General features: G+C 43.9%; 1 protein-coding gene across 1 annotated transcript in view; it reads right to left on the bottom strand.

Annotated features, from left to right (window-relative positions):
• The window catches only part of MEGF10 (multiple EGF like domains 10), a 145665-nt gene that overhangs the window by 5090 nt on the left and 112735 nt on the right, over positions 1–27840 (bottom strand). The window contains exons 11-22 of the mRNA XM_040970225.1: positions 27453–27573; positions 26487–26650; positions 24444–24546; positions 15742–15888; positions 14506–14640; positions 13865–13993; positions 11042–11170; positions 9985–10113; positions 7886–8014; positions 5403–5639; positions 3844–3971; positions 2430–2553 (exon numbers count right to left, since the gene is read on the bottom strand). Of these exons, the coding sequence (XP_040826159.1) occupies positions 2430–2553; positions 3844–3971; positions 5403–5639; positions 7886–8014; positions 9985–10113; positions 11042–11170; positions 13865–13993; positions 14506–14640; positions 15742–15888; positions 24444–24546; positions 26487–26650; positions 27453–27573 (1675 nt within the window). The remainder of the gene's footprint in view (positions 1–2429; positions 2554–3843; positions 3972–5402; positions 5640–7885; positions 8015–9984; positions 10114–11041; positions 11171–13864; positions 13994–14505; positions 14641–15741; positions 15889–24443; positions 24547–26486; positions 26651–27452; positions 27574–27840) is intronic.

The raw sequence follows: 27840 nt of genomic DNA, 5'->3' as shown, positions 1-27840 counted from the left end.
GTTTTAAAAATGTCTGCCCCCTATGTGGAAGAGGTGGGGAGATAAGTAGAGTTGGAGCATTCTGCTCACACTGAGAAAAATGAAGCATGTAGTAGGCATCGAGACAGCACGCAGCCACTTATTCCAATCAATAAAGTCACAAACTTCTGCTATAAAACAAGCATTTACTCAGATTCATGCTATTATCAACCAAACAAGCGGCACAGAAAGAAGAGAGATATGAGTGAAGAATGGATGCTCATTTTTCTACTCAAGTGTTTCTACGTGCCTGGGGACAGATGTGCTTCATTGTTCCATCTGTCCAGGGGACGTGACCCACACGGTCACAGAGGAGCAATGAGAGTACTTGTGGATCCCCGTGAAGTTAGCCTGCTTGTAGAGTAAGACTCCTGGGAGAGTTCAGCCAGTAAGATTTTAGGAGTTATCAAGTAAAAACACTCCAGAAAGGTCAATTAAATTTGAGTTGGAATCAAGAAATGGGTAATTTCTACTACATGAGCCATGCAGCATTTGTCATAGGCTTATACTGCAAAAACACTTGTGGTTGATTTGACATTTAAATTTGTGCTTTATGGCAAACTCACTAATATATACCCAAGAAAGGGCTTGCTACCCATAAGATGCTACACACGTATTGATTCACCAAGACTTTGCAGAGGGGGCTATGTGAGTGGAAACCAATCCTTCACTGGTGCTACAGAAAGGATCCCACACAAGCTCTGTGCTCACAGCTGACGGAAGCAGAAGCAGAGGTGAGAATTCAGCTGTCCTCATGCCAGACAGGAAACAGATTTGTTAAGATGTACAAAAAAGAGAGGTAGGATTCTCAGCCCATTCTTCAACATATATAATCCAGCTTTGTCAGCACCATTTATTCAAGAGATTATCCTTTTTCCAATGCATGTCCTGGACACAGCTGTCAAAAATTAGTTGGATGTGGGGCTGACATTATGGCAGAGCACATTAAGCCACTGCCTGCAATGCCACCATCCCATATGCATGCTGATTTAAAGTCCTGGATGTTCTACTTATGCTCCAATTCCCAGCTACTGTACCTAGGGAAGCAGTGGAAGATGGAATAAGTGGTTGGGTCCCTGCCACCGCTGTGAGAAACTAAGATGAAGCTCCTACTTCTGACCTTTGGCATGGCTCAGCTTTGGCCATTGTAATCACATGGAGAATGAACCACCAGATGCAAGATCTCTCTCTCTCTCTAACTCTGCCTTTTAAGTAAATCCATCCATCAATCAAAAAATCAGTTGTCTATACGTGTGTGAATTAATTTGTGGACTCTCTATCTTGTTCCTTTGATACATGTAATGGTTTTTATGCTAGGACCAGGTAATTTTAAAACTATAGTTTTGTATTATGTTTTGAAGGCAAGTGTTGTGTTGGTTTTTCACGCATTTTGGGCATTTAAAAAAATCTATTATGAATGCCACTTCTATTTCGATAGGGATTGCATTGAATCCGTAGGTTGTCAAATTATTGATATATTACTATAATTTTAGTAATCTACGAATACGTAAAAATTTACTGCATGTGAGTGAAATTGACATCTTTTCATTTGATTTTGTTTATGACCCTTACCTATATTCCTGATAAAGCTCACCTTTTTGTATGTTGAGCCTTTAATCACAGTGTTAATTAAAAGTATGCTATCTCAAGAATAAAAAAAAATGAAAATGAAAATGAAAAAATGTAAAATAGTGATATTCTTCTACTTCGCTCCTTTTTTGGTTTTGGAATATGTAGTTATTTTCCTTAAAACCAAACTTCATATAATAGCATGACATGAGATTGCTATTATTTCAAATACATTAATAAGCAGTTTAGGAATACTCTCATTTTTATTTGCAAGGTGATAAATACCGATAGTTGGAGCCTGCACCCACAGACATTCCACAGGGGTCTCCACAATCTTTAAACTGTCAATGCGTTGTAACTGCAAAAGGGTTGTGACTCCCCAGTTGGCTCCATTGCTGTGGGCATCTCCTGTAGATCAACGCTCCTCGCCAAGGCTGTCCTCGGTTACGGAAGCATACACCGTGGCAGGGAGGGGTATCAGTCCTCACACTGGACAAACAGGTTCTTAGGCTTTGTGAACTGTGCCTCTCTCAGTTCCGCAATGCTATTAGAGTGCTTAGGAGAACTAAGCACATGGAGGGCACTGCATAAATTGCCAACAGGGGCAATCCCTGTCTCTTTGTATCAAGGACTGGCTCAGAGCAGCAGCTCAATGTTTACTGAAGAAGTGAAGCACAGAGGACCCGTGGTAAGCCGAGCACAGGTCAGGCACTGGCAGGCCTGGTACAAAGGTCAGGCACCATTTGGGTACTCTGGCTTTTGGTACCTGGTTTCAGCAGACCCCAGGGGTGCAAGAGTCTGGGGCCCAGAAGATACAGGTACTCATGGGCAGAAGCACTCACCAAGCTCATTAAGGTAACCACCATGCTTCCAGTCAGCGGGCAGCGTCCCTGTGCAGTCCACCATGGCGCCCCTCTTGCCAGGATTCACGTTTTTGAGATTCACAAACAGCTGATTGTTCTTCGACTGCCAGCCACGGAAACAAAACAGGATTTACAAAGAGAACAGAGCATAACCCAGCACAGAGGCACAGAGCTGGGGTAAAGCAAGCCCACTGCACATACCCAGGACAGAGGAGGATGCTTGTGACCTGGGGGTACTTGCAGGACAGCTGGAGTTCATGACCTTGGTTGATTTATTCCCTTGTGTCCTCCCCTCACTTCTCTCAGCCAGGCTGGCTCAGTCAGATGTTGCTGAATTTTTTATATACGGAACTTTGATTTGGGAAATTAGAAAAAAAAATGCATGCTTGGCCTAAACTTCCCATCATAAGCTCCATGACCTTGCATGAGTCATGGGTGACTCTCAGCAGACTTCTAGCCAGGACTGCAAGGACCCTGCCCACTCTGCTACTCTCCTGGAGTCTGCATGAGAACAAACGGCATGATGAGAGTGGAAGGCTGGGAAGAATGTGAGGGGCTACTTAACTGTAATTAAAACCTCACTGCATCAATTTAATTACAACTGGAACAATTTAATTAGCCTGAGCTTTTTCTGATAGAGAGCTGGAACCAGCCAGTGGAGACTGAAGATACGATTGGAGTGCATCTGGGAGCAGTGTTTGGGACTGGGGAGCACAGTGGGCGGGGCCCAGATGTGAGCTGGGACTCAGCATCCAGACAGTCCTGGATCTCCAACCTCTGCGCATCCGTTTCCTCATGTGTAAAACAGGGTAGTAACCATGCTCACTTCCTAGCATTGTAATGAACAGAATATCTGTAAAGTGGTCAGAAATGCTGGACATGTACTATTTTAGGTTTTTGCTCCATGACCATTTTTGACCTACTAAAGTCATGGCTACACATGGTTGAAATCACATACATGCATTTTACCAGCATTGTTACACCAGTACAGGGCACACAGGAAGGGTGCTGGAAGATGGGTGGGTCAGGATGGACAAGCCTAGTGACCTTCTCCAAGGTCCACTCTGCTCCAGGCTCTGTGTTGTGATTAACGCCAGGGAGAGCCCCAATGGGAGAGGCTCATGTAGCACCAGGAACATTTTCCCAAGGGTGTCATGGAAACAGGGCAGACTGCAAAGTCAGGAAGGCCTGACTCACACAGTAGCCGCCTCTCTCACTAGAACATGACTGTAACTGCCTGGTACTTGGGTTTTTGTCAGTAAATCTTAGACATACCCGAAGGACTGTCTGGAGATGGCAAAGTGTCTGACGCAGCACAGGGCAATGTCCAGGAAGTCCCTGTGCCTCCCTCTCTTCTCTGCCCACCTGCAAGAACCTGAGCACACCCTCTCACCTTGGCCATGGTCATGCAATCCCTGTTGTTGACATGTGGGGACGTGGCACACTGCGCCAGTGTGTGGTAGCTGGGATTGGTGAAGTAGTGGCTGTTCCCACCTCCGCCAGTGGTGTGGGGGAGGGTTTCTGCAAGGAGAAAAAGAAATGGTTACAACACAGACTCAAACACACTGCCTTCTCCGTGTGGACAAAAGGGAACCACAGCAGGCCCAATGTTTGCATGGCTTTTCTGTCACCAACTGGGTGAACCAGCTCCTGCTCCTTCCCCTTCTACACAGCACGTACCGGCAGCTGACCTGTGCCACCTGCCTGCTTCCACGGAGAGTGCAAAGCTACCTAAAGACACCTGCTCTTGCTCTGGGAGTTGGTATTAGTCAGAAAACATCAATTGAAGTTATTTCTCCCAATTTCCTTCGTTTTATTTTGTCTAACTTAATTTTTAAAGGCAGAGAGAGAGAGAGAGAGAAAAGAGATAAGATCTTCTATTTGCTGATTTATTCCCCCAAAATTGCCAGGACCAGCCAGGATGGGGCCAAGCCTAAGCCAGACGGATGAAACTCGGTTCAGGTTTCCCACATGGGTGGCAGGGTCCCAGGTACTACAGCCATCAACTGCCACCTCTCAAGATCACATAGCAGGAAACTGGACCAGAAGCAGGAAGCTGTGATTTGAACTCAGGCACTGTGACATGGGATTGGGGCATTCTGGTGGTATCTTAAACACTGAACCAAATGCTTACTTCTATTTAAAAAAAAAATTAATGAGTTCCAGTCCCAATAACTCTGCACTGAAAAATACTGCTATGTGTATCAGCTACTTGACTTCCATAGAATCATCTTACCCGTGGACGTACAACCTGAAATCCATAAAACAATAAAGATTTTCATTTTTCAATTTGCTCAGTTTAAAGAACACTCTTCTGGGGACCGAATCACGTCATTTTTATCTTACTTGTCTATTTATTTTTATTTCATGGGATCTTGGACAGAAGAGATGATTCATAAACATTTCTTCAAGGACTGCCTTGGTTCTTGTTAATTCCAACAAAACAAAACAAAACAAAACAAAACAAAACAAAACAAAACAAAACAAAACAAAACAAAACTATAAACTGATCTCCCCCCGCCTGGGAAAGACTAAAGGCTGGGGACACAGACATGGTGGCTGCCACCATCTGTACCATGAACTTAATGACCTGCAATCCTTTTGTCCGTCCCTCCTCATCACCTGGACAGGAGCTAGGACTGAGTGCCCAGAAAGGCCTCCACATGACTGACATTCCCTAAATATACAGTGACCAAGACCACGCCAGGAGCCCAGCTTGAGAACTTACCTAGGAAATGACAGGGTGATGGTTTTTTGTTGTTGTTGTTTTTGCTTGTTTGTTTTTAGCACTCTTAAGATGGAAACAACAACAAAATAATTCACACAGAGCACGCAGCTTATTGGGGTAATGGACAAGAGCAGCAAGTAGCACAGCCACACTTTCAGGGTGAATGAACCCAGGGGACACATCAAGGTCAAGGAGTGAGAGGCCTTTGGTTCTGTTGATCTTACCGGAAACAGTGTAATCTGCATTAATGACTCGCATGGCTGGGGTGTATGTGACGGCTGGCATGCTGGACTCCTTCCCCTTCTGCTTGTGTCTATAAATCATGAACAGCGCCAGGAGGAAGAGGACGACAAGCACGAGGATGATGATACCCGCGATGGCCCCGATCTGGTAGGAATCAGCAGGCAGAGCAGTGCTGGTTCGGCTTAAACTGTTGAGATTTCCAACTATGATCACGCCAGCTGGGAAAAGAAGCGTCAGGATGACACCTGCTGGGGAAACACTTGCGTTCTGCTTACAGAAACCACCCACTGTGCTAATGTCTGGGGACCCTCAGTTCATAAAGCATGAATGTGGAGGCTTCGAGGGACAGAGCAGTCCTCATTTTAGTAAGTCCTTGGCTGGTCAGTTTTCTGAACCCACAGGCCAGTAGGAGGATTTCCAGAACTAACAGGCCCAGTAGGATGGTTTGGAAGCTTCTTACATATTTCATTTAAACATTTAGATTGGCAATTACACTGAGGTGACAATTTATCTAATTTGAATTCTGCTTTATTTGTTACTCAGTTCTGAGCCTATGCAAGGCTAAATCCCAAGTGTCCCTACTGTTTAACCTTCTGTCCATCCTTGGTTCTTCTGAGAAATTTCTTTCAAGAAAGCTCATGCCTTTATACAGACTGTCCAGGAGCTGGTTTCAAGGGGCTGTCATCCTGAGAGGATGAAGTTCTAGGCAGAGTCACTTCTCCATGACAGAAAGATTCATACTGACTACAGAACCTACAGCCTCACTCATGTAGCCCCAGATTCTTCATGAGTATGTCCTCCTCCTGGTCCTTCCAGGGAGGATTCTCAAGCTAGGAATGGAAAGTCAAGAACCACTGAGAATCTCTGCAAAATGCACCCATAGGACCCCAAATCTCCTTGAAGGATTCTGGGGTGTGGTTTTATTACCTGGAAGTGAGGCAGCTGCAATTACACCTTCCGGGAGTTGAAGTTCAGGATTCCCAGTGCAAGACCTCCTCTCAAACAGTGTGCCCAGAAACCCAGAACCCCTAGGCTAGTGCAGCAAGATGACAATGTCTTCATAACAGGATGTGATTGTGAAATATACCATCCTGTTGTTATTATGGCCAAATGAAATCATAAGCATGCAAAAGCTATTTTGTGAAAGAAGTTAGATGCTCTAAATTTGAGTATTTATTTGTTCTTCAGTTAAAGGTCTGCACTCATAACATTTAAAATTTACTTATTTTTGAGAGAGAGAAAGAGGGAGAGAGAGCAAGAGCACATGCTTATATTTACTGATTTACTCCCAAGTGTACACCATGGCCAGGTTGGAGGAAGGGGGAAGCCTAGAACCAGGAACTCATCCCAGGTCTCCCTCGTGGGATGGACAGATGTTTATAAATACTTGGATAGCCTCTTTGTTCGTCTTCCCAAGAGTACAGCATGCTGCAGGAGCCTTGGCAGGCTTCAGAACCATCAGAGACACTTTATCAAAGGTCCATCCACCCTATAACCCAAACTACCCAATTGGGACTACGCATATGATGAATTTTCCCAAGTGACTATGATAGGCTTTCTAGTTAAAAACTACGTGTGCAAATTTCTTAATATCCTCATCAATACACCTGTCTACCATATAATAATAAGCCATTCTGTTTGTACGTATTTATCCATCAGAGGTGAAAATATAGGCCATAAAATACTTTTACATGATTATTCATGGTATCTTTTTTTTGTAGTAGTAAAACACTGGAAGCTGTACAAATGTCTATCAACAGAAGGATGGCTCAACAAATTATGCTATATCCATTCAATGGAATATTACTCAACAATTAAAAGAATTCAGAAACTGGCATGCATAATGATAAAATACAATCTCAGAATAATTGTACTAAGCAAACAAAATCAGACTCAGAGTGCAACATGAGTCTATTTAAATGAAACTGCAAAACGTAAACTAATTTTATATTAATAGAGAGTAGATCAATGGACAGCTGGGGCCTAAGGGAAAGTGGTACATGAATGCAAGGAAAGGTACAAAGAAATTTACAGAATGATGAATAGTGTCTTTGTTATGGGGATAATGTCCCAGAGGTAAACATGTCCCTGTTGTAAACATGTGCCTAACTTTATCAAAGTATACACTTTTAATTATACTCCAAGAAAGCTTAAAACATTAATAAGCTCAGAAAAAGTTCATGAGCTTTGGAATTAGTGAGATCTGGCATCAAACTATGGCATATCCTCTTTAACAGCTATGTGACCTTTGGAAAATTTTTCCAACACTTCACTTGGTTTCTTTATTTGTGTGACAACAACACGGAGGCACACATCTGGCAAGTAACTGAGAATCTGTAAGTGATGCTAGACAGAATTATGCTGGGGATTATGCTAGAAAACCTGAGTGACAGCACTTATCACTGGTCGGCACATGGTGGTCGCATAGCAACAGGTGGCAGTCAGCATCTATTAGCATCCTTACCTTGGTCACATCGTGCTCCCTTCCATCCTGGGCTGCAGTAACAGGTCCCAGTGATGTGGTCGCAGGTGGAGTTGTTCAGACAGTCACATATCTGGCGACATCCATAACCATAGGTTCCTGCAGGACACTCTGGGGAAGCAAATCAGGCCCAATCAATGTGACCTTCCAGTGTTGGGGTTATGGAGCAGAGCTGTCTGCTGCCGTATGGCCCTGTGTGTGTAGCTAGAAGGTAACCCTCTCAGGGCATTCCTGTTTAGAATGAATTGTGCTGCCCAGGGTATCCCAGAGCTGGACTCTGTTCTCTGAGCCACAAAGGGACTCATAGTCCAGGGTACACATTGAGTTGCCAGCCAGCCATTACAGTTCTTGATATTTCAAGCTGCTGCATTCCCATTTCCCTGATGCATACACAAGTAATCTGTAAAGGATAATCACAAATTGCAACTTGAAATGACTCCAGCAGGCAACACTGTGGGCTGCAGGGATGTATATTGCAAGATACAAGCTAGAGATGCTTGCTTGAGAGCATGCACATTGCAGTGCAGGCTCAAGCAGCACCCCATAACGCATCCTCACTTGGATTAACAGTGAGGAGGAAAAGACGGAGAGGACTGGTTCTGCCAATTTTGTGGATAACAACGTCGTTCACCTTGGAGTGGTTCAGACTTTGCTTGTGCAGGACAAGGGTTAGGCATCAATTTCAGAGAACAGCATAAGCGTGTGAAATTGAAAAGTCTAATGTTTCTCATAGAGTGAGCAGCAGGGGGCAATGTGCTATTATTATTAACAGAGTTCCCTGGCAAACACAGGGTTTCTGTTTACAAATGAGTGCAGGGAGAAGTCTTCAGAAATAGAGATGTCTTAATTTGATGTTCAGTGCAATAATCATGGAAGCACTTAAGAGCACTTATTCATTTAATAAGACCTTAACTGGTCTGGCATTCAAGCAGGAGTCAGCGTCGAGCCTCCTCCGGGTTCCACGCCTATGTTGAAGTCTTTGGACACATTCACACAACATTTACTTACACAAAGAGGGTGAGCAAGCAACTGTGTGATTCAGCATCCACTTCAAAAAGAGCAATACAGAACCATATTTGGGTTGAATCAGTCTTGAGCTGACTTGAATCTCACTCTTGTTGCAGCTGCTAGGGGGAAGACATCCAAAGGAACCCTAGACTTTAGCCATAAGGCTGACACCACTGGGCTGTGGCGGGACAGTGAGGTACTGATGCAGAGCCAATGTCCTGATGGCCACTTCCCGAATGCAGGCCATCCTGTTTTGCAGCTGGGTAACCTTTGCTGCCTCCTTCTCCAGCATACTCATCTTATACCTTTTCCTGCCACAGGAAATTTTCCCATAAAAGAATTGGTCCTGTGCTATGCCAAGTCCTTATTTATTCATCTCAAATATTCAGTGAAAGTTACAGAGGACAAGAATCACATGCTAATGTGAAATACTTGGTTTAAGTTCTTAAGACCCTATGAGCAGATGCCTAGCCAACAGAGTAGAAATGCACAACCATGGATCCACAAGGCTAACCGTGCAAATTCTCCCTGAGTGGACTTTCAAAATAATGATGGGAATATAGTAACTTGGAGGTTGTTAAAACAACCCAAATGCCATTAGTGGAAATGGTATGAAAGTACTCTCTAGAGAAGACTGTCAAAAAAGTGTCAGTGTTTACATGGACTTGTTCCCGCATCAGTGACTGTGGCTGGCTCTGGGCCTCTAGCACTGCTCTGCCCTTAATGTCCAACGCTCCAAACGGAGCCTGGGTTCTACCTTGGCTGCAGAGAGAGTTTGGCTGGCTCTTTTATAGCTCTGAGTAACCACATTCCAAAAATAAAAGCAGAGGAAGGAAGAGCCAGAAAGAACAGAGTGGAAAACTTGAATTCTGTCTTCATCCTTGTAGGCACACCTCTTTCACCCAGAGCCAACAATGATCCCAGGAAGGCAAGTCTCCGGGAGAAGCAGTCACTAGCCATTAGCTCCAACAGCTTAGAAACTGGAAATTCTGCCTTCATGTTTTCAGACATCTAGGAAAACTGATTCCAGAGCAAGTAAACTGCTTGGTTATGGGCTGTTCTATCATACTCACTCTGTTCACAGTGTCTCCCCATGAATCCAGTGCGGCAAGTGCATTGCCCAGAGATGTGGTCACAGTCAGCTCCATTTTGGCACTGGCATATCAAGGCACAGTCCTTGCCATAAAACCCCAGAGGACATCCTGTGTGAGAAGGGAAGGCAGCAGGAGTTAAGAGCTGCTGGAGAGAAACACAGCTTTTACCTCCAACAGAGAAAAGTTGAGTTACTAGGGAATAAAGACAATCTTACACATCTTAGCCTGCCCTGGGGCTTCTTTGATGTCCCAAGGCAGCATTATTGCAAGGAAGATGTAGCTAATACAAGACAGAAGAATTCAAGATCTTAAACTATTATTAATCATCACTCATAATCATAATATATGACTCCCTGTGTTGTTTCCTTAAAGAGGATAGAGAATTACTTTTTTCCAGGGGTGCTCAGCTGTGGGGTAATCTGCACTTATATCCTATGAGGCTAAATGCTCATGGGAGAAACAATGGTTAGGATCTCATGGTTTACAATAAGGAAAACGAACAGGAGCAGCAGTTCTCAGGGTATGGACCTGTGTTCTCATTACCATCTGTGGACAGAAACAGAATCTGTCAGGCCTAGTCTGGACCATTGAACCAGACACACTGTTTGCTTAGGAAGGCTTCTTGGACACCGTTAGGCTTGCTGAATTTGAGAATCACCAAAGGTCACGTTCTCCAAGAGTACATAGTTAGTCAGGCATCTCTTACTGTGTTCACTGCCTTTGTAATCTCCATCACTTACCCTATGCGCTGTGCTGTTAGATTAAATGACAGGGAATCCAAGCCATGTGCATAGGGTCTGGTTAAAGAAGATAAGAGAAGGCACCTGTGCCTAGCACACACAACACTGAACCACTGATGTGTCTTGATATGATCCAAAGACAGAACACATAAATGTCCAGGGATCTTTGGGTAAATGAGGTATTGCATTGCCAGGGACCCTTGGTAACCTCTGATGCGACACACACACAAAGGATGGGGCTATTCATCCATGGGGCGAAGTTCCTCTGGGTGAGCCCTGCTGGGCTTGTCACTTACTCTGGGTGCAGTAGAGCCCAGTCCAGCCAGGAGTACATTTGCATTCCCCGTCGTAGGCACTGCAGAAGGCTCCATTGTGGCAGTTGCACGTGTGGATACAGTTTGGGCCCCAGTGGGCAGGTGGACATGCTAAAACAAGTAGAGAGAATGGCAGAGTTCTGAGAACAGCTCCAAGCAGAGAGAATTCCACCCATTTCTATACATCTTCTGGCAACTAACAGGATAGTAGTGTACACTCCACACTGCTCCAAACTCTGCACTGAAATCCACATAGCAAGATGGACTTCAATTACAGTCAGCATTCCTGACAGGTACACTGACTGCGGAACAGGGTGGCTGGAGTAAGTCACCTCAAGTTTTCAGAGTCAATTATGAAACCAATACAACACATGCAACACCCACTATGTATCTACCACCATCACAGGCACATGAGGGAGACAGCAGAAGACAAGAAAAAGGCTCAACAGTCCTCTGGAAGCTTATAGTTAATAGAGGAAACAACCACTCCACCAGCTGCAAATGCAGTGGTGGCTGAGAACTACAGAAAAGAAAAAAGGTGGTTAAGGGGGAAATGCAAGCTACTCCTTTAAAAAAAAGGCTTCCCTAAGAAGGACATCTGAACAGAGGTCAGGAGAGATGAAGAAACAGAAGGTCATGTCATTCCTATCCAAATTTTGCACTTGTCATTCTACTCCAGAGTTCTCACTATTGGCTATTATAAATGCTAAGGCTCCCTCTTACCTGTAAGAATTGTTTACTTATAAAGACTCTTAACCGGAAGGAGCAGAAAACAACCAAACAAAATCTTAAGAGCTGCAGCCCATTGAAAAGCAGTCAAAAAGCTGGAGAAAGAATCTGGCAGATCACAAGACAAGATCACAAAGTAACATAATTCGATTTACCCAGAAACCATATTGTTTATGCATGCTATTGCCTCAGGAACATGAAAACTTAAAAGGAGGACCATCTGTAGCTCCCCAAAGGATTTCCCAGCAGGGAATACAGACCCATAAAGCAGTAAAACATCTGAAATGATTTAAAAAGGGAAAACATTTCTCCCAGACTTGAGTATCATTTTTGCCCAGGAGTCAAAGTAAACCAATAGCTGACATGAGGTCTGGAATTAACATGAGAATGAATTCCCTAAGGGCAACACTCCATGTCACAGATGAAGAACCCTGGCCAAATGAAGAGCAACAGTGCCCGTCCATGGTCACAGAGATCAGTAGTGGTGAGACACGTTGTTAGTTAGGCAAACGTAGCTTCTCTCTTGTAGGGCCACAGCCAGGCTTGCAGTGAAAACAATGAAATGCAGCAGTCTACCTGATACTCAATGGGGCACTCACTCTTGGCCTGAAACAATATATTCCTTAGACAATGCCTTAATAAGTGTGCATAAACCTTCCTACATGTCAATTTTCCAAGGTAACCCATCCGCATTAGGCTTCACTCCCTAGATTGGTTATGATTAGAAAATGAAGATGAACAGCATTCAACATTTATACCTCCATCAGGTTATTTTATCAGGGACACTTGCTCCTTTAAAAGTTCTGCTTAGATTTTCCAGCTCTTTCTTTGCTTGGTGATGGACCTGCCTCCTTTCAGACAGGCTGACAACTGCCAAGAGGAGATATTACGATGGCTCCACAGAGTCCATACGGGAATCAATGAAATCAATGATCCCCACCAGAAGCAAAGGCCTTTGCCAAAACAACCAGCTTCCTCCAGGGTGATTACGAGGGCAGCCTGCACCATAGTCTCCATTCACAGTGGTGTTCTCATTTTTGTTCCTTCCAGCACATTCTTCTTCAAATGAGGAAGTGACCAACTTCCAAAATAAAGAGTCATTCAAAAAAGGAGCAAAATACATCAATCATTTTATGACAATAATCTGAGGCCTTTTTTCTTCTACAGGCTGCTCCTTAACTGGTGCCAGTTTAAACCAGCCAGATCTCCTGTACTACTGCATATTCACATTGGCCAGGGTCACCTCTGAAGGTACAGCCTGAATCATTCCAGAAGAAAAAATCTTCAGACAAAAATATATTCATATTGCAAATCTATTAACATTCGCAGATCGATTGCAACTTTGAAGTCTAAATTAAATGGCCAGAAAAGCACCATGTGAAATCAGTATGTTATTACTTATCAATCATTTTTGTACTCCTGATGAGTAAATTTAATACAAATTGAGTATATGTGATGAAATTTATCATGTATGAGATCACATTACCCTCATATATAACATATGCTATTCACTAGTCAAAATTGAAGTATTTTGGGATTACACTAAATCGTTAGCTGATGACTTATGGCCAATATTCCCTGTGAATGACATTGCTGATTTTAAAGCCTCTGTCGGAGTCCCACATGAAGTCACACGATCTCTGTCTGAAACACAGTGGTATGGGAACAAAAAGCGAAACGGGTGGAACTGAGCATTTGAGTAGCTCAGTTAGGCGGGCAGCCTGCTCAAGAGCCCAGAATGCTCCAAGACTCACATCCTCTATGTTCTACTGCTCTCATGATGAATGCAGAATGAGAAGAGAGACTGCTCGACGCAGCCACTTTTATTTCAGTGGATAGTGAGTCATCAAAAGGTCAATAAGCAAAATGTCACACATTCATATTCTTCTCAAAATGTTTTATGGATTTAAATATAGGACCATCGCATGCAGCTGGAACAAAAAATATCAAAACCTAGCATGCATCTTTTAAGTAGTCTGACACTCTTTCATGGTTCTAAAGCACATACTACAGTCCTAAAGAACTGGAAACAGACAAGCAAGAATGGTTAATCGGTTGTCCCCAAGCAAGACTTACGTTGGGAGCAGTCACTGCCAATCCAACCCGGGTAACACTGGCATGATCTGTCAATGGGATTACAGGTTCCGTTGTTGGTGCATGAACAAATTCCGGCACAGTTTTTTCCAAATCTGCCACTGGGACACACTGTAGGAGTGAATAAGATACAGGTCAGTCACTTGTGATCACAGGATCCTAGAGGCTAGGGACAGGAAATGACGTTAAGGCTCCCTCCCCATCTGACTACATCGTATGTGCCTCTGTTCCACTGCACCTCTCATCTTAAATGGCTCATTTTCACAAACACCTGAAGCCAAAGATCTTCCTGAAGGCATCATAAATCAGGAGACAACACCACATTTCTAGAAATCTGATTTTAGGGCTTCCTGCTTAGGGAGTCAAACCCCTTCCACCCAGTGAATTTTCAGGAGAGGGTGTCTCCAAAGAAAACCAAGTAAGAGCACAGTTCAGAGAATGACAGATGCTGGCACGACAAGCCAGGTTTGCCAGGGCTCAAAATTGCATTTTCACAAGCTGCAGACACAAGCACGCCAGAGGCTTGGGAAGCCTAGAACTGAGAGTTTGCTTAGGGAAGCCTGAGGGGAAGGCCAAGGGTAGACCCCACGGGCTTGGGTATCCCATTCTCATGAATTCCTTACCTTCATTACAGAGTGCGCCAGTGAAGCCAGGCAGGCAATCACATAGGCCTGTGATGTGGTGGCAGGGGCCGCTGCTATGGACACACTGCGGGCATGTCTGGCTGCAGCGGTGCCCATAGAAACCAGGGGAACAGACTGGAATAGACAGGAAATGAACAGTTACTATCTATGACGCATTTCTCCAGATTCCACATCAGGGTCTAGTTCAAGTTTGGGGGGAAATTTAAAACCCTAAGAAAATGACCCTGAGGATTTTCCAGGTGTGCGACCAAAGGCAAGGGAACTCTTTAGCTTAAAAAAAGAAAAACCCTCTAAATTCTAAATCTCTTAAGGGCAAGCCAATGCCTTTATCCTCTTCATTTTCCCACTAAAGCTCCAATTAGCTAAAGGCTTGGCATAGGGCAGGGCTCAAAAACTTCTGTTCACAGAATACAAGAATAAAAAAAAAATAATAAAGCATTATGATCTAACAAGCCCAAGTAAGTGCTCTCAGGCTGTTTGTTGAACCCATTCTTTAAGAGCTATTGCTGGCAATAAACAGATCTAGAATCAAAATAAGAGGACTTTCCTCCCCTCAATGCAGTCCAGGTTAACAATTGCTACCGAAAAGTAACTAAGCCAAATGCTTCGTATTTAGGTTTTTCCTAGAGATACTTGGATTTAAATACAACATGACTGTATAGACTTCTTGATGGAAACAAAGAGCAATCTTAGAATTAATCACAAATTCCCTCTTGGCCACAATTACCCAAAATCTTCGCAAAGTTTTGGGGGTCATTTTCTAACTCAGAAATTCTGGTGCCCAATGTCAAAAGTTCCAATTTTTTAACTTTGCAGTTCTATTTACTGAAGTATGACTGGCCTCAAGGTTTGGCTGATGTTGACTCTGGTAATTGAGGTAAGGTCAGTGCCAAATTACTGAATAAAATATTTACAGGTCAATGCATTTCTGGAGCACCATTTGTGAGCTTCAGGGCAGATCAAGAATATCCCCAGGCCAGTCCCGGTGAGGCAATGAGATCCTTACTAACAAGAACTGCTTGGAGCCCCATCTGTGAGGTTAGTCCTAGAGGATGCAAAGCATCAAGTACTTGGGAAAGCACTGTTGAGAGCAATTTTACAAAACACAGGTTACTGCCATAGCATGGTGTTGTGAACAGGTGCAATAGAGGTCCCTACTGTGTCCATGGTACCCTTGGGAAGGCAGACAGGAACAACCACCCCAGACACACTTACTTCTCTGGCAAGTGGTGCCCCGGAATCCCGGAGCACACTCACAGATGCCTTCGTCAGGAGAGCAGGATGCCCCATTTTTACAGTAACAGGGCAGGGAACAATTGGGGCCCCAGCGGCCTTCAGCACACACGCTGTCACAGTGGATACCTGCAACAACACATCGGGCCAGATTGAAGGTTGAGCAGTGTAGGGAACTTCTGCAGTTGCTAATTTGGTGAGACTCATGAGCGGCCAAAAGCTGTGTTGGTGGGAGATTTTAAATCCAGGACTCAACACACAGTATCATCAAATTACAGAAATATCCCGAAGAGTGTTTTATGGTGTCTTGAAGAAGGAGAAAACTCCTGAGCCACACTTCCTTCTTTAGGTGGAGAAACAACAGGGAAGTCCCAAGGTTCTTTCTGTTGATACAATCTGTCAACAAAACTGGTTCATTTAGCACTCAGCAACTTCCTCCCTCCCCTACTCTTTGTTTTCACTGAGAAATGAATAAAACATAAAATGATAAGGCAAAACCCACTGTGCTAATTACTTTTCTCTGTGTCTCTTATATTTCTGGCTTGATTACTCTGCTTTACAAATATATCAAAGTAAGTAAACTTCAAAAACGCGGTGAGAGTTGTGGTATATTGGGTATCTATATCCCAAAATGGAGTGCCTGCCTCAAGCCCAAGCTGTTCTGCTATCTTCCCAGCTTCCTGGAAGGAAGCACATGATGGTTCCTGCCTGACTCTTGTCTTTGGCCAGCCCTATCCCTGGATATTGTGTTTAAGGGGGTTAATCAGTGGATGGATAATGTCTTTCTTTCTTGCTCTACCTTTCAAATGAATAAATGAACTTTTAAAAATCATTTTATATCAAGAAAATCTTCCTGGGAGCAGGCATCTGATATAGGCATTCAGTGGCTGTCTGGAACTTCAACATCCGATATTGGACTACTTGGGTTGAGTTATAGCTGCTCTGCTTGTAATCCAGCTTCCTGCAAATGTGCCTTCTGGAGGAACAACAGGCAATTCTACTCTACAATATGGGTTCTTGCTACCCACATGGGAAATTTGAAGTGAGTTCCAGAATCCTTGCCTCAGCTTCACTATGCCCTCACTGTTGGGGGGCATTTATCAAGTCAGCTACTAGAAGAAGGAGCTGTCTAATTGTCTCTCTCTTTTTCAAACAAAATAACAAATAAACAGATTCCTAAAGCAACCATAAACCTAACATTTGCAAAAACAATATTGGTAGATTTGATCTGGGATAAATGGAGCATTACTTGCAAGTTCATGAATGAAATAAAATGGGGAACTTTTTCTTGTAAGTCTCGCATTCCATATATCTCTGAGAGTTCAGATCACAAGCATGATACTATTTTACATTGTTAGGTGATCAGGATGTGTGTAAACTTTAGCATATTCTCAATCAGTGCATGTGATGAATAATAACAGACTGGATTGGCCAATCTGAATACAGTTGATCTTTCAGTTCGTATCAGACTCCTCTTTCTTTAAAAGGTTTATTCATCTGGCAGGCAAAGCCGTCAGTCACAATCAACTGCACAGAGGTCATTTTCATGTAAGTGACCAGGCCTGGGAGATGGCAATGCTGGTGCCACCCACCTGAAGGTGTGGCCAAGACCTCAGTAGGCCTGGATGGTCTCACATTCAACCCAGGAAATGAATGAGTTCCTGCAGCTCCAGAAGGGAGAGAGGTCACCTGTCGATACTCACCACAGTGCATGAATACATGGAACAAACACTTGCTAGTTAACACTAGGCACAGCTGCAGTCTCTAACAGGATGCATGGTTTACTTTCCAGTGGCACACAGTCACCACAGCTTCCCTGACAAAGTCTTCCTGTAACCCAGGAAGGCTAGCACCCCTAGTTTCTGTCCCTCCAATGGTGACCCTTCCTAGCTACAGGGCTGGAAAAATCTGCCTTGCTCAAAGAAAAGAGGAGCAGAAAAATGAAGAGGCATTGGGAGAAATCCCTTTGGAATCCTGACAGAAAGAACAGACAAAAGTGTTAGCCCTCGTGACTCCAGGGACTAGCTCCCTTCGATATTTGGGCCAAGGGACAAAAGCAAGAGATTCGGCTTTAAACAGGCAGCACCTCAGGTTCCATGGAGGCAATTTTCTCTGATAAATGTTCTGATGTTGATAAGAAGACTGCATGGAGCTGTTTCCACCAGGAATGAGGACAAAGAGCTCTTTGATGGCCCTGCCACGTTGCTAGGCGATGGCTGAATGATGGCGATAAACTTCAGCTCAGCAGCTCCAAAGAAAGCTCCGTGCATTTCATGCCCAACGCATTGTGCCCAGGACCTCAATGCGAAATCAGTATTCCCTGGGCGTAGGAGTTTGCATGAATGGAGGCAAACAAATCGAGCGGGACGTCACTCTCTCCCCTCTCAGAGACATAACCCCAGGTTCCCATCCTGCCCGATTGTTGACATTCCTTATGACAGTCCTGTAGTATTTGGGGTGTTAGTGAGTGAAGGAAACGGCTCTGATTTGGCCTCTTATTCCTGGCTAGCAAGTTATTCAACATCTGTCAGAGCCAGGAGGGAGTTTTGAGTAATAATTGAATTTGGTGAATATAATAGAGTTTTATAACTATAGTACTTACTCATCAAACATTTTTTCTCACCTTCTGACCAGCAAGGCATAGGCATGGTATAGGGGAGAGTAGAGAAGTCATTTTCAGCTCATTTGAGGAACATGAGTGGTTCCCAGCACCCTCACTTCAGGGGTTTGGACCTGATGCATTTAGCTGATCTGTCCCATAAGATCTCAAAGACAGTCACATACCCAGATTCCTGTAGACACTCTCAATCCTGAAAACCTGACTTTTTTTTTTTTTTTGACTAAAGCTGAGATCCCCAACTTGGACTTGAATGTTTGTTTCTATCACTGACAAAAGGGTGGTAGGTCTCCCCTCACTGCACCACTGCAAGCATTACTAAGCTGCATGAGAGAGCACCCTGAGTGACACAGGTCAGTTCCGGAAGCAGCCGTTCACCAACTAAGCTGGTGGAACTTGGACTGTATGGGAACTTGCAATTGTAATGAGACTGACCTTAGACAGAGCATCTGTCATTGCATGTCTGGTTCTGCTTGCTGCTCCCAGGCAGGGGGAGGCTGGGAGCTTGTGCTCCACTAGCCTGAAAGGCTGCACCTCCCACTTTGGACCAATCTGTGGGTCCTACCCTTTCTCCAGTTCTCTTTCTCTCTCCTTGCCAGTCTCTCTTTTCCAAGGTTCCCGAGAACTTACCTGGTGTCCCAATTGCTTTTCTATCTATTTAGCATTCCACTTTTCCCTGTGGGTACCATTGCACCTTGAACCTTTATCCATGCTTCTGCCATTATGAGAAAGAAATGCTCCTTAGGATCCCAGTTTCTGCAGTAATTAAAACAGTGAGGCAGTGCGGAAGTCACTCTACAAACTGGTAACTGCTACTGTCTGAGCTATGGGAAGACTCATTAAACAACAGACACCTTGCACACTACCCCAAAGCCTCTGGCTAGGGAGCTGAGTCAGGGCAGAAATCCAGCTCACATCCCATCCGCCAATGCATGCATCCTGCAGGATTTCTATACCCTTTCCAAATTTGCACAATAGCTACATTATAGACTGGCAGGGCCTCCAGGTGGCCTCTGGTCCTCTTCCACCCCCCAAATTCTCCTTCATTGGGTGTGTGGTGTTGGTAGCCAGGAATATGCCAGTTAGAAGAGTTCCCAGGTGACAGTGATCTTTGCCAGGACTGGGAACCAGGAGAGAGACAGCGTGTGTTTGCAGACAGCTGGAATGAAATCTTGATGAGCTGCGATGCTCTGCAAATAGGTGTGCTGGCTGGGCAAAGTCAAGCAGAAAGAAGCAATCACCAAACATCGGCCTGCTTTTACGATTTTGGAAAACACTTTTTAAAAAATTTACAACTCTACAGCTTCGGAAATTATCACACACACACACACTGCTACCTCAGTGGCATTTGAAATTTCACAATAGGTATAATGGAAAGCCATGCTCATTTTATAGGAGAGAGAGAGAGAGAGAGAGAGAAAGAGAGAGAGAGAGAAAGAGAAAGAGAGAGAGAGAAGGAGGCCAGGACACATTCTATATCAACAGCATTTTTTCCTCCCCCCACCTTTTTTTTTTAAAAAGAAAAAACAAAATAATAAAGTAGTCAGGGCCAGCACTGTGGCAACACTGTGGCATGGGAGGCTAAGCCTCTTCTGCTGTACCAGCATCCTATATGGGCACTGGCTCCATCTGTTCTACTTCTGATCCACCTCCCTGAATATGACTAGGTAAGATAGCAGATGATGGCCCAAGTCCTTGGGCCCCTACACCCATGTGTGAGACTTGAAAGAAGCTCCTGGCTCCTGGCTTCACACTGGCTCAGCTCTGGCCATTGCGGCTATTTGGGGAATGAACTAGTGAATGCAAGATCTCTTTCTGTTTCTCTTTCTCTCTAACTCTGCCTTTCAAATGAAAAATAAATCTTTAAAAAGTAGTGTATTGGCTAAAAAGAGCACTAAATTAAGGTTTTAAATAACCACATAAGGTTTCCTTTGAAAAATCTTTCTAGTTTTTGGAAATAGTATCTATCACATGCGGCTTATGTTGTGATTTATTTTCGTAGTAGCACTTTTAAAAATAAAGATCATAAAAATCTTATTTTATGATTATGCAAAATGGGATTCGCTATTATGGCAAAATTTTTAAAAATCCAAGTTCCTTTAAAAGAAAAAGATAAACAATAGACTATAGGGCAAAGTTCAGAGGAGGCAGTGACCATCTTGTAGGAAGGCAGAGAGGGTTCCTAGGGGTGTCAGGTTAGGACAGGGCAGTCCTGGCTGACCTGTGCCCCTCTTCTTGTTGGCAGAGTTGAGGCATACTCTACCCTCATTTCTGTCTCCAACCCTGCCATATCTGCCATGTCCTGCAGTGCCCTCAGTGCTCTACTGCACTGCATGAGCTTCTTGATGCCCTGTGTTCACTCTCACGAGTTTCTTCATAAAGCCTCACTGTAAACACTGTACGCTTTAGCCCTTTCCATGGATTACTCAGCAGTTCAGCTAGGACAAGCCTAGCAGGAGAGGACAGAGCGTCACTCGCTTCCCTGCACTTCTATCACTAAACCTAGAAACAACACAAACCTAAGCCTTCACATTGATAAAGGACTTTGCAAGGTATTTCATCAACACAAGCCTACTGATGAAAAATTACGGGTCTACCTGACATTGACCATGAAACCAAGAATTTTCTCATTGCTTTTAGAAGATAATTCTTGATTTAATAGTAGGGTTCTGTGTTGGGAACTTCTGGAACTATTCTTCCAAATGTGTTTGCCTCTCTACGGGCACAGGGAGAGACTTCTCAGCAGGGACAGACACTGACAGATGCTTACAGACCAACCAGAGAAATGAGAAACAGGGGATCAGTGAGCCAGCCCAGGAGCCATCATGACTTAGTGGCTATGCAGCAAAGAGATGGGGTACAATAAGTGATAGAACAGCATTGGGGGCATAACACCCTCCCTATGGGAGAAGCAGGCCAAGGCCAGATGGATGGAAGATTACCGGATTACGTTGTGTGACAAAGTCCCTGCATTCCTGCAGGAGCTCAGCAGGTTTAAGGCCAGATGGGATCATTTGTCCTACAACCCATGACCCAGACGGTGGAAATCAACTAACACATTCCCTAGCTGGCTTCATGCCAAATCCTGTCTCTTGCCTGTCTGGTGGCTACTAGAGTGTTCTTCTCACTGGCAGTTTCTAAGTCACTGAAGCAGGTAGATATTATAGTAGGGACTAGTGTGTGCAGAGATGCCTCACTCTACAGATTAAGAAGAAAAAGGTGGCATTGGTGGAATGTTGTCAGAAACACTAATGTCTCTTTCAGCTGGGAAAGTTCTGGATGTTCCAGAAGGTGAAAATTGCTACTTGCCTCACAGTGATCTGTAAGAAATGAGTGCTGTTCTTCATTTGAGAACTTCCAGAAGTCCAGTGAAGTCACAAAATGTGACTTAATCATGATGGGAGCAAGTTTTAACATTAAGTAATGGAGAATGCAACAGAAACACAGGGAAGCAGAATTTCATATTGTGAAGTCAAAGTTACAGTAGTCTCGGCATGTAAAGAAGGAACTACAGAGTTAGGGAGGCTTTGTGAGTGTGAATGGCTCTTCTGGACTTCATTGTCTCCAGGTGGCTTTCAGACACTAGAAACCAAGCACACAAAGTTTGCCTTCTATCCACCTCTCAGATACCAAAGAAGCTCTCAAAAGACTCCAAAGGACCGACAGCCACCATCAAACAAGTTACTGGTGGCATCCAGTATTCATGGATCTAAAGGTTTAATGTCATTAAGTTGGCAACACTCCCCAGATTGACCAGGATTGAGTCCATATTAAATTTCTACCATGTATCTTTGTCAAAATTGACATGTCAAGCCCAAGCTTGTATAGAAATTGAAGAAACTCAGAAAAGTTAAAACAATTCTTTAAAAACAAAACAAAACAAAGTGTCTCAATTTCCAAAATTCCTACAAAGCTACAGCAATCAAAACACGGTATTGGCATGAGGGCAGATGGATAGATCAAAGGAATAGAGTCCAGAAAAAAAACCTTCTCACTCATATGCACCATTGGTCTTTGGCAGGAATGGCAAGACATTTCAATGGGAAAAATAGTATTTTAATGAATGGTGGTGTGACAACTGGATAGCCACAAACAAAAGAAAAAAAGTTGCCCCACCCTGCCTCAAGTCATGTCATATATATAATTCAAAATGAATTAAAGACCTAAATGTAAAAAGCTAAAAGCATATTTTTTTTTTTTTTAGAACAAAGCACAGTTGTAAGTCTCTGTGATTTTGGATTAAGTAATGGTTTATAGATTTGACAACAAACACACAAGCAATACAGTTTAAAAGTAGACAAATTGAACTTCATCAAACTAAAAATGTCATCTTTGTGGGACACCATGAAGAAAGTAAAAAATTAAAGAATTGGAGGAGGCCAGTGCAGTGGTATAGCAAGCTAATTCCTCTTCTGAGGCACCGGCATCCCATGTGGACACTGATTCAATTTTTGTCTGTTCCATTTCCCTGCTTATGGCCTAGGAAAACAGAAGAGGATGATGGCCTAATGCTGAGGGTCCTTGAACCCTTGTGTGAGACTCCGAAGAAGCTCCTGGCTCCCATGTTTGGACCAGCCATGGCCATTGCAGCCATCCAAGGGAATAAACAAGCAGGTAGAAGACTTCTCTGCTTGTCTGTAATTCTCTCTGTAATTCTTTCAAGTAAAGTAAACTAATCTTTAAAAAATAATAAATGGAGAAAAATATTCACAAATCACTTATCTGATAAGGGATATATACATAAAAGTTACGAAAAAAATTATAGTTTAACATTAAAAACCAAGAATTATCCAAGTAAAAGGGAGAAGAAGATAGGAATAAACACTTCCATACAGAAGACAGGTGGCCAATGAATGTATGCATAGATCACCATGGACCAACACATGGGCATCAACAAAATACAGTGCAAATCACAATGAGATCCCAGTTCATCCTCAGCAGGATGACTGAAACCAAGAAAACAGATGTGCTGATGAGCCCATGGAGAAATCAGGACCCTCATTCACAGCAGGAGTGGAAAGGGGTCCTGGAAGAACAACAAAATTTTTTGTTCATGCTAAAGAGATGTGGAAGATGATGTCAAATGTCTGAAGAAATCTAACATGTGTAGAACTGCTCTTCCTTGAGGACCAACATGAGCTTGGTAATTTCTGGTTGAAATCAGACAGCTGCACCAATAAGGAGAATCCTGTGTTTAGAAAATTAGTATCCAATCTTATGCACCTCATATGACCCAAACATTACTGCAAGAAAAAGAAAGTTTAAAACTCATATCTGGGGTCCAGCGTGGTTAGCCTAGTGGCTCAAGTTCTTACTTTGCATATAATGGGATCCCGTATGGTGCCAGTTCATGTACCAGCTGCCCCATTTCTCATTCCCACTTTTCCAGCTCCCTGCTTGTGGCCTGGGAAAGCAGTTGAGAATGACCCAAAGCCTTGGGACTCTGCATCCTCCTGGGAGACCTAGAAGAAGCTCCTGATCCCTGGCTTTGAATTGGCTTAGCTTTGGCTGCTGGCCTCTTGGGGAATGAACCAGCAGATGGAAAATCTTTCTTCTGCCTCTCCTTTTCTCTGTAGATTTGACTTCCCAATAAAAATAAATAAATATTTAAAAAATACTTTTATACCTAGCAATGAGGATTTTCATATTTGCCTCTAACCACATTCATATCAATATTTTCTATTTCTGCCTCATCAAGGTGATCCTAGCTCCACACTTAGGATTTATAATGATCAGGTTTTTATCAATTTATCAGTGCTTAAAATACAACCCAGAGGTCTTGCTGAATGTTTCAGAACCATTTGTCCATTTTCTGTCTAGCTGCTCCTGCATACATCAGTTAAAAATAAGACCTGGGCTACAGATGACATAGTTCTAACTAACATTTGATGGGTTGAAAAAAATGTGTCCATTCACTGGAGACTTTATTGTCTTTTTGCTTTTTTCCCCCCTGGAGCATTGAATGCTGCACATTTCTCCGGATTAGCAATAATAGTAGTAGGCATGGATAGCACCAGGCATTGGCTGCACTAGGTTCCTCTTTAAAGTCCCAGCCCTTGGTTCTCACCTGACCATCCAGGGAGGCAGCGGCAATGGCCCGTGGTGGGGTGGCAGCCATCTGCGTGGCTGCAGTCACAGCGCTCAGCACAGTTGAGCCCATAGGTGCCATCCTGCATCGAAGAAAGCCATGAGGGCCAGGGGAAACACATTATGGAGACAACAGGACCACACCAATCACTGCAGAGGCAGCATCTGCTCTTCCAATCATCGCTTAGGAGCATGCCCTACAGTCAACTCTCCCATTTTGGCACCCAAAATGACCATTATAGCAGTACTTAAAGATCCCTCATACCCTATTTTATGCCTCTCATGTGGGGGGGGGGCTGTTAAACAGACTAGGCTAACAAGCTAGTAAGCAAAAGAAGAGGTTTCAAAAAGTGGGGAGCGGGGCAGGTAAATAGTGTTGTGATTGACACGTGGCCTGGGTTGTTCATATCCCATATTAAAGTCCTGGATTCTGACCATGGTTCTGCATCCTGTTGATGCTTTCTACTGGTGAACATGAGCATTCCTGGAGACAGCGGGTGGTGGTTCAAGTGTTTGGGCTTCTGCTATCCCCATGGGTAACCTGGATTGGGTTTCTGGCTTCCTCTGGCCCAGTGCTGATTGTTACAGGGATTTGGGGAATGAACTCAGGGATGGAATATGTCTTGACCTCTTTCTCTCTCTGCCTTTAAAAAAATAAAACAAACCTAAAACATTACATTTACTTTGGTGCAATTTTAATATCTGTGTGCACAATTTTTTTTATAGCTGTGTATTTTCCATAAACATTTTGAAGACCTTCTCATAGGCATGAAGTTTTTTCTGCACCAGAATAAATTTACCTTTTTAATTTTGCTTTCCACTAGCTGAATTTTTTAGGAATAATTTATTTGACAAAGATAAAGAGAGAAAGCTTCATCCACTGGTTTCCTCTACAAACATCTGTGATGGGTAGGGCTGGATTAGGCTGAAACTACAAGCAGAGACTGAATTCTAGTTGTTCCTCATGGTGGGTAGGAAGGCAGCCCTTGGAGCCATCAGCACTGTCTCCCTGGGTCTGCATTGGCAGAACACTAGACTGAGGAGCTGGAGTCTGGTCTGGAGCAGATATTCTGATTCAGAACACGGACATCTTCATTGCTAGGCCAAGTGTTTACTCCTCCGCCACCTTTTTAATATACTCTCATAGATGAAAATACAGAAAATTAAACCAATGAATTTTTAAAAACCTTATTATAAGCTACAATTCATAAAGACAGCCTCTTGTTCCTAAAGACGTCTATAAAATAGTTCAGTGTTTCCTGGCATGAGTTTTCCGCTTCGGGGAAGAGAAAGGACCTTGGTCCACAAAAAAGAAGTACTAGAATCTTAAAAAAAAATTATAGTTCTAATTAAATTAAATTAATTTCCATAAGTCATTGATGGGATACATGGTGCTACAAAGAAAAACAAGCAGTTTGTGCCTCTTCACTGGCTAGCTTTCTCCCTTCCAGGAAGAAGCCTAAACCAAGTGATACATTCTGAGTACAGGTCTTCAGGACCTACTGGAGCATCTCTGCACACCTCCTCCCCCAGGACTTTTTGTCTGTCTTGTGGCCCAAAAGAAAGGGGACTCTTGCAGGGTATCTCATTCCACTGAAGAACAACGGAAAACTCCAAACTTACAAGCTCTGCTCTTTCACCCCAGATCCTGCGAACTAACTGACCGAGGATAGTATGCAAGCCTCTTTGTGGCACTCATGTACTAACAAACCACAGAGTGCACAAGGATCACCAGGGAGTAATATGGGAGCCAGCATAAACAGATAGCAGCGCTGAACGGCATAAACATTGATCCGGAACTTGTACAAACCAAACAGAAACCAATGAAACCCTTGTTTAGGGTCCACTTATATGAATGGGGCTGCATTGGATTTTGCTTTGCAGCTTGTTAGCCACCAGCACAGCCCACCATCTTCACTGAATGACTGACATGCCTAAAACATCTAAAAATGGACATACAATCCCACAAATCTGCAACTAGTGCTGCTAACCATTGCTGGAGGAGTCGTGAGGGTGGGCGTACCTGGCAGGGCAGTTCACATTTCTCCCCACGCCATCCGGGAGCACAGGTACAGGTCCCGTCCAGGGTGTTACACGCTCCCCCGTTGAGACACTGGCAGGTTAAGTTACAGCCAAAGCCCCACGTGCCACTGGGGCAGTGGATGGAGCAGTCGACCCCGTGCCAACCTGCAGGACAGGAATAGTAGAGTGTGTGAGGAGACAAAGGCAGGAGAGAGAATGGCTGAGGCTTCCTGACCTACACATTTCCTCCTAGAAACTTCTTGAAGATGGACAATAGTATTCCCCAGCCCCAGCCCTAGCAGCAGAGAGTCTTGGCTCTGCCTCATTATGGAAGGCCTCCAATAAAAACGAACAAAAGGCACCTGGAGGGCATACATGGAGCTGGGCACTGTATGATCTGCTGAGAGTGCCCCAGCCAGGCAGCACTAGGGGGCCACCGGGGAAGGACCACGCAGAGTGGGGCATTCACAGTGCCTGGTGCTGCGGGTAGTAGGATGCTGTATTCTGCTGAGCATAGGAAACTGCGGTGTTCACACGGCAGGTTCCTGCTTGAAAGAACAACTCCACTCTCACAGAAGGACCCTGGCAGTCATGGACAAGAAGAGAGCAGCACCCTGGCTGCACCCATAAACAGACGCATCTGGGCCCCCAGTAAACTCTGTGCTTGGCTGCATCTCTTGTCATGACTCCAGGCCTCATGCGGGAGCACAGACACAAGTTTGCTTGTTTGCTCTTCCAAAGTGCAGATTCAGAGACTTCTGGATCCGGCAGCAGCTCCAGAGAGCATGCCATGCAAGCCTCCTCCTGAGACTCCCCAAAGCATCAGAGCCATCAGGATGTAAGGCTTATGGGGTCAGCACTGAGTCTGGGTGCAGTTAGGGCAGTTTTCTAGTCCAGTTTTCTCTCCTGTGACTTTGGGAGCTAAAAGGGCCAGGATCAAATCAAAGGCTCATTTTCCCACTCTTACCTGCCTTGCAAGCACAAGACCCATCCACGGAAGAACAGACAGCGTCGTTCTGACAGCTGCAGCGAGAGGAGCAGTTGATCCCATAGGTGCCCAGAGAGCATGGAGTAGAGCAGTCGATTCCCTATGGGGGTATAAATAACAACCTCCAGGCAATTTTGCCAACTGAAATAAGGCCAGTACAAATAAACAAAAATATATCTTGCAATGCTGATTATACATCCTAATTTGTCACCGCTGTACAAATTTTTAGATTTAAAGGCAATGCTAACTGGCTTACGTTTAGAAGATAGTATCAAATAGGACTCCCTCAAAAAAAAAATGCTGCCTTCCTTAGATTTGTCTTCATAGCAGAATCCATAAAAAAAGCTTTATCCTTATTCAAATAGAT

Source organism: Ochotona curzoniae, unplaced genomic scaffold (assembly GCF_017591425.1).
Source record: "Ochotona curzoniae isolate NIBS_2020 unplaced genomic scaffold, NIBS_Ocur_1.0 contig_1, whole genome shotgun sequence".
NCBI lineage: Eukaryota > Metazoa > Chordata > Mammalia > Lagomorpha > Ochotonidae > Ochotona > Ochotona curzoniae.
The sequence above is the reverse complement of the archived record's forward strand: the minus strand, read 5'-3'. Positions and strand labels throughout refer to the sequence as shown.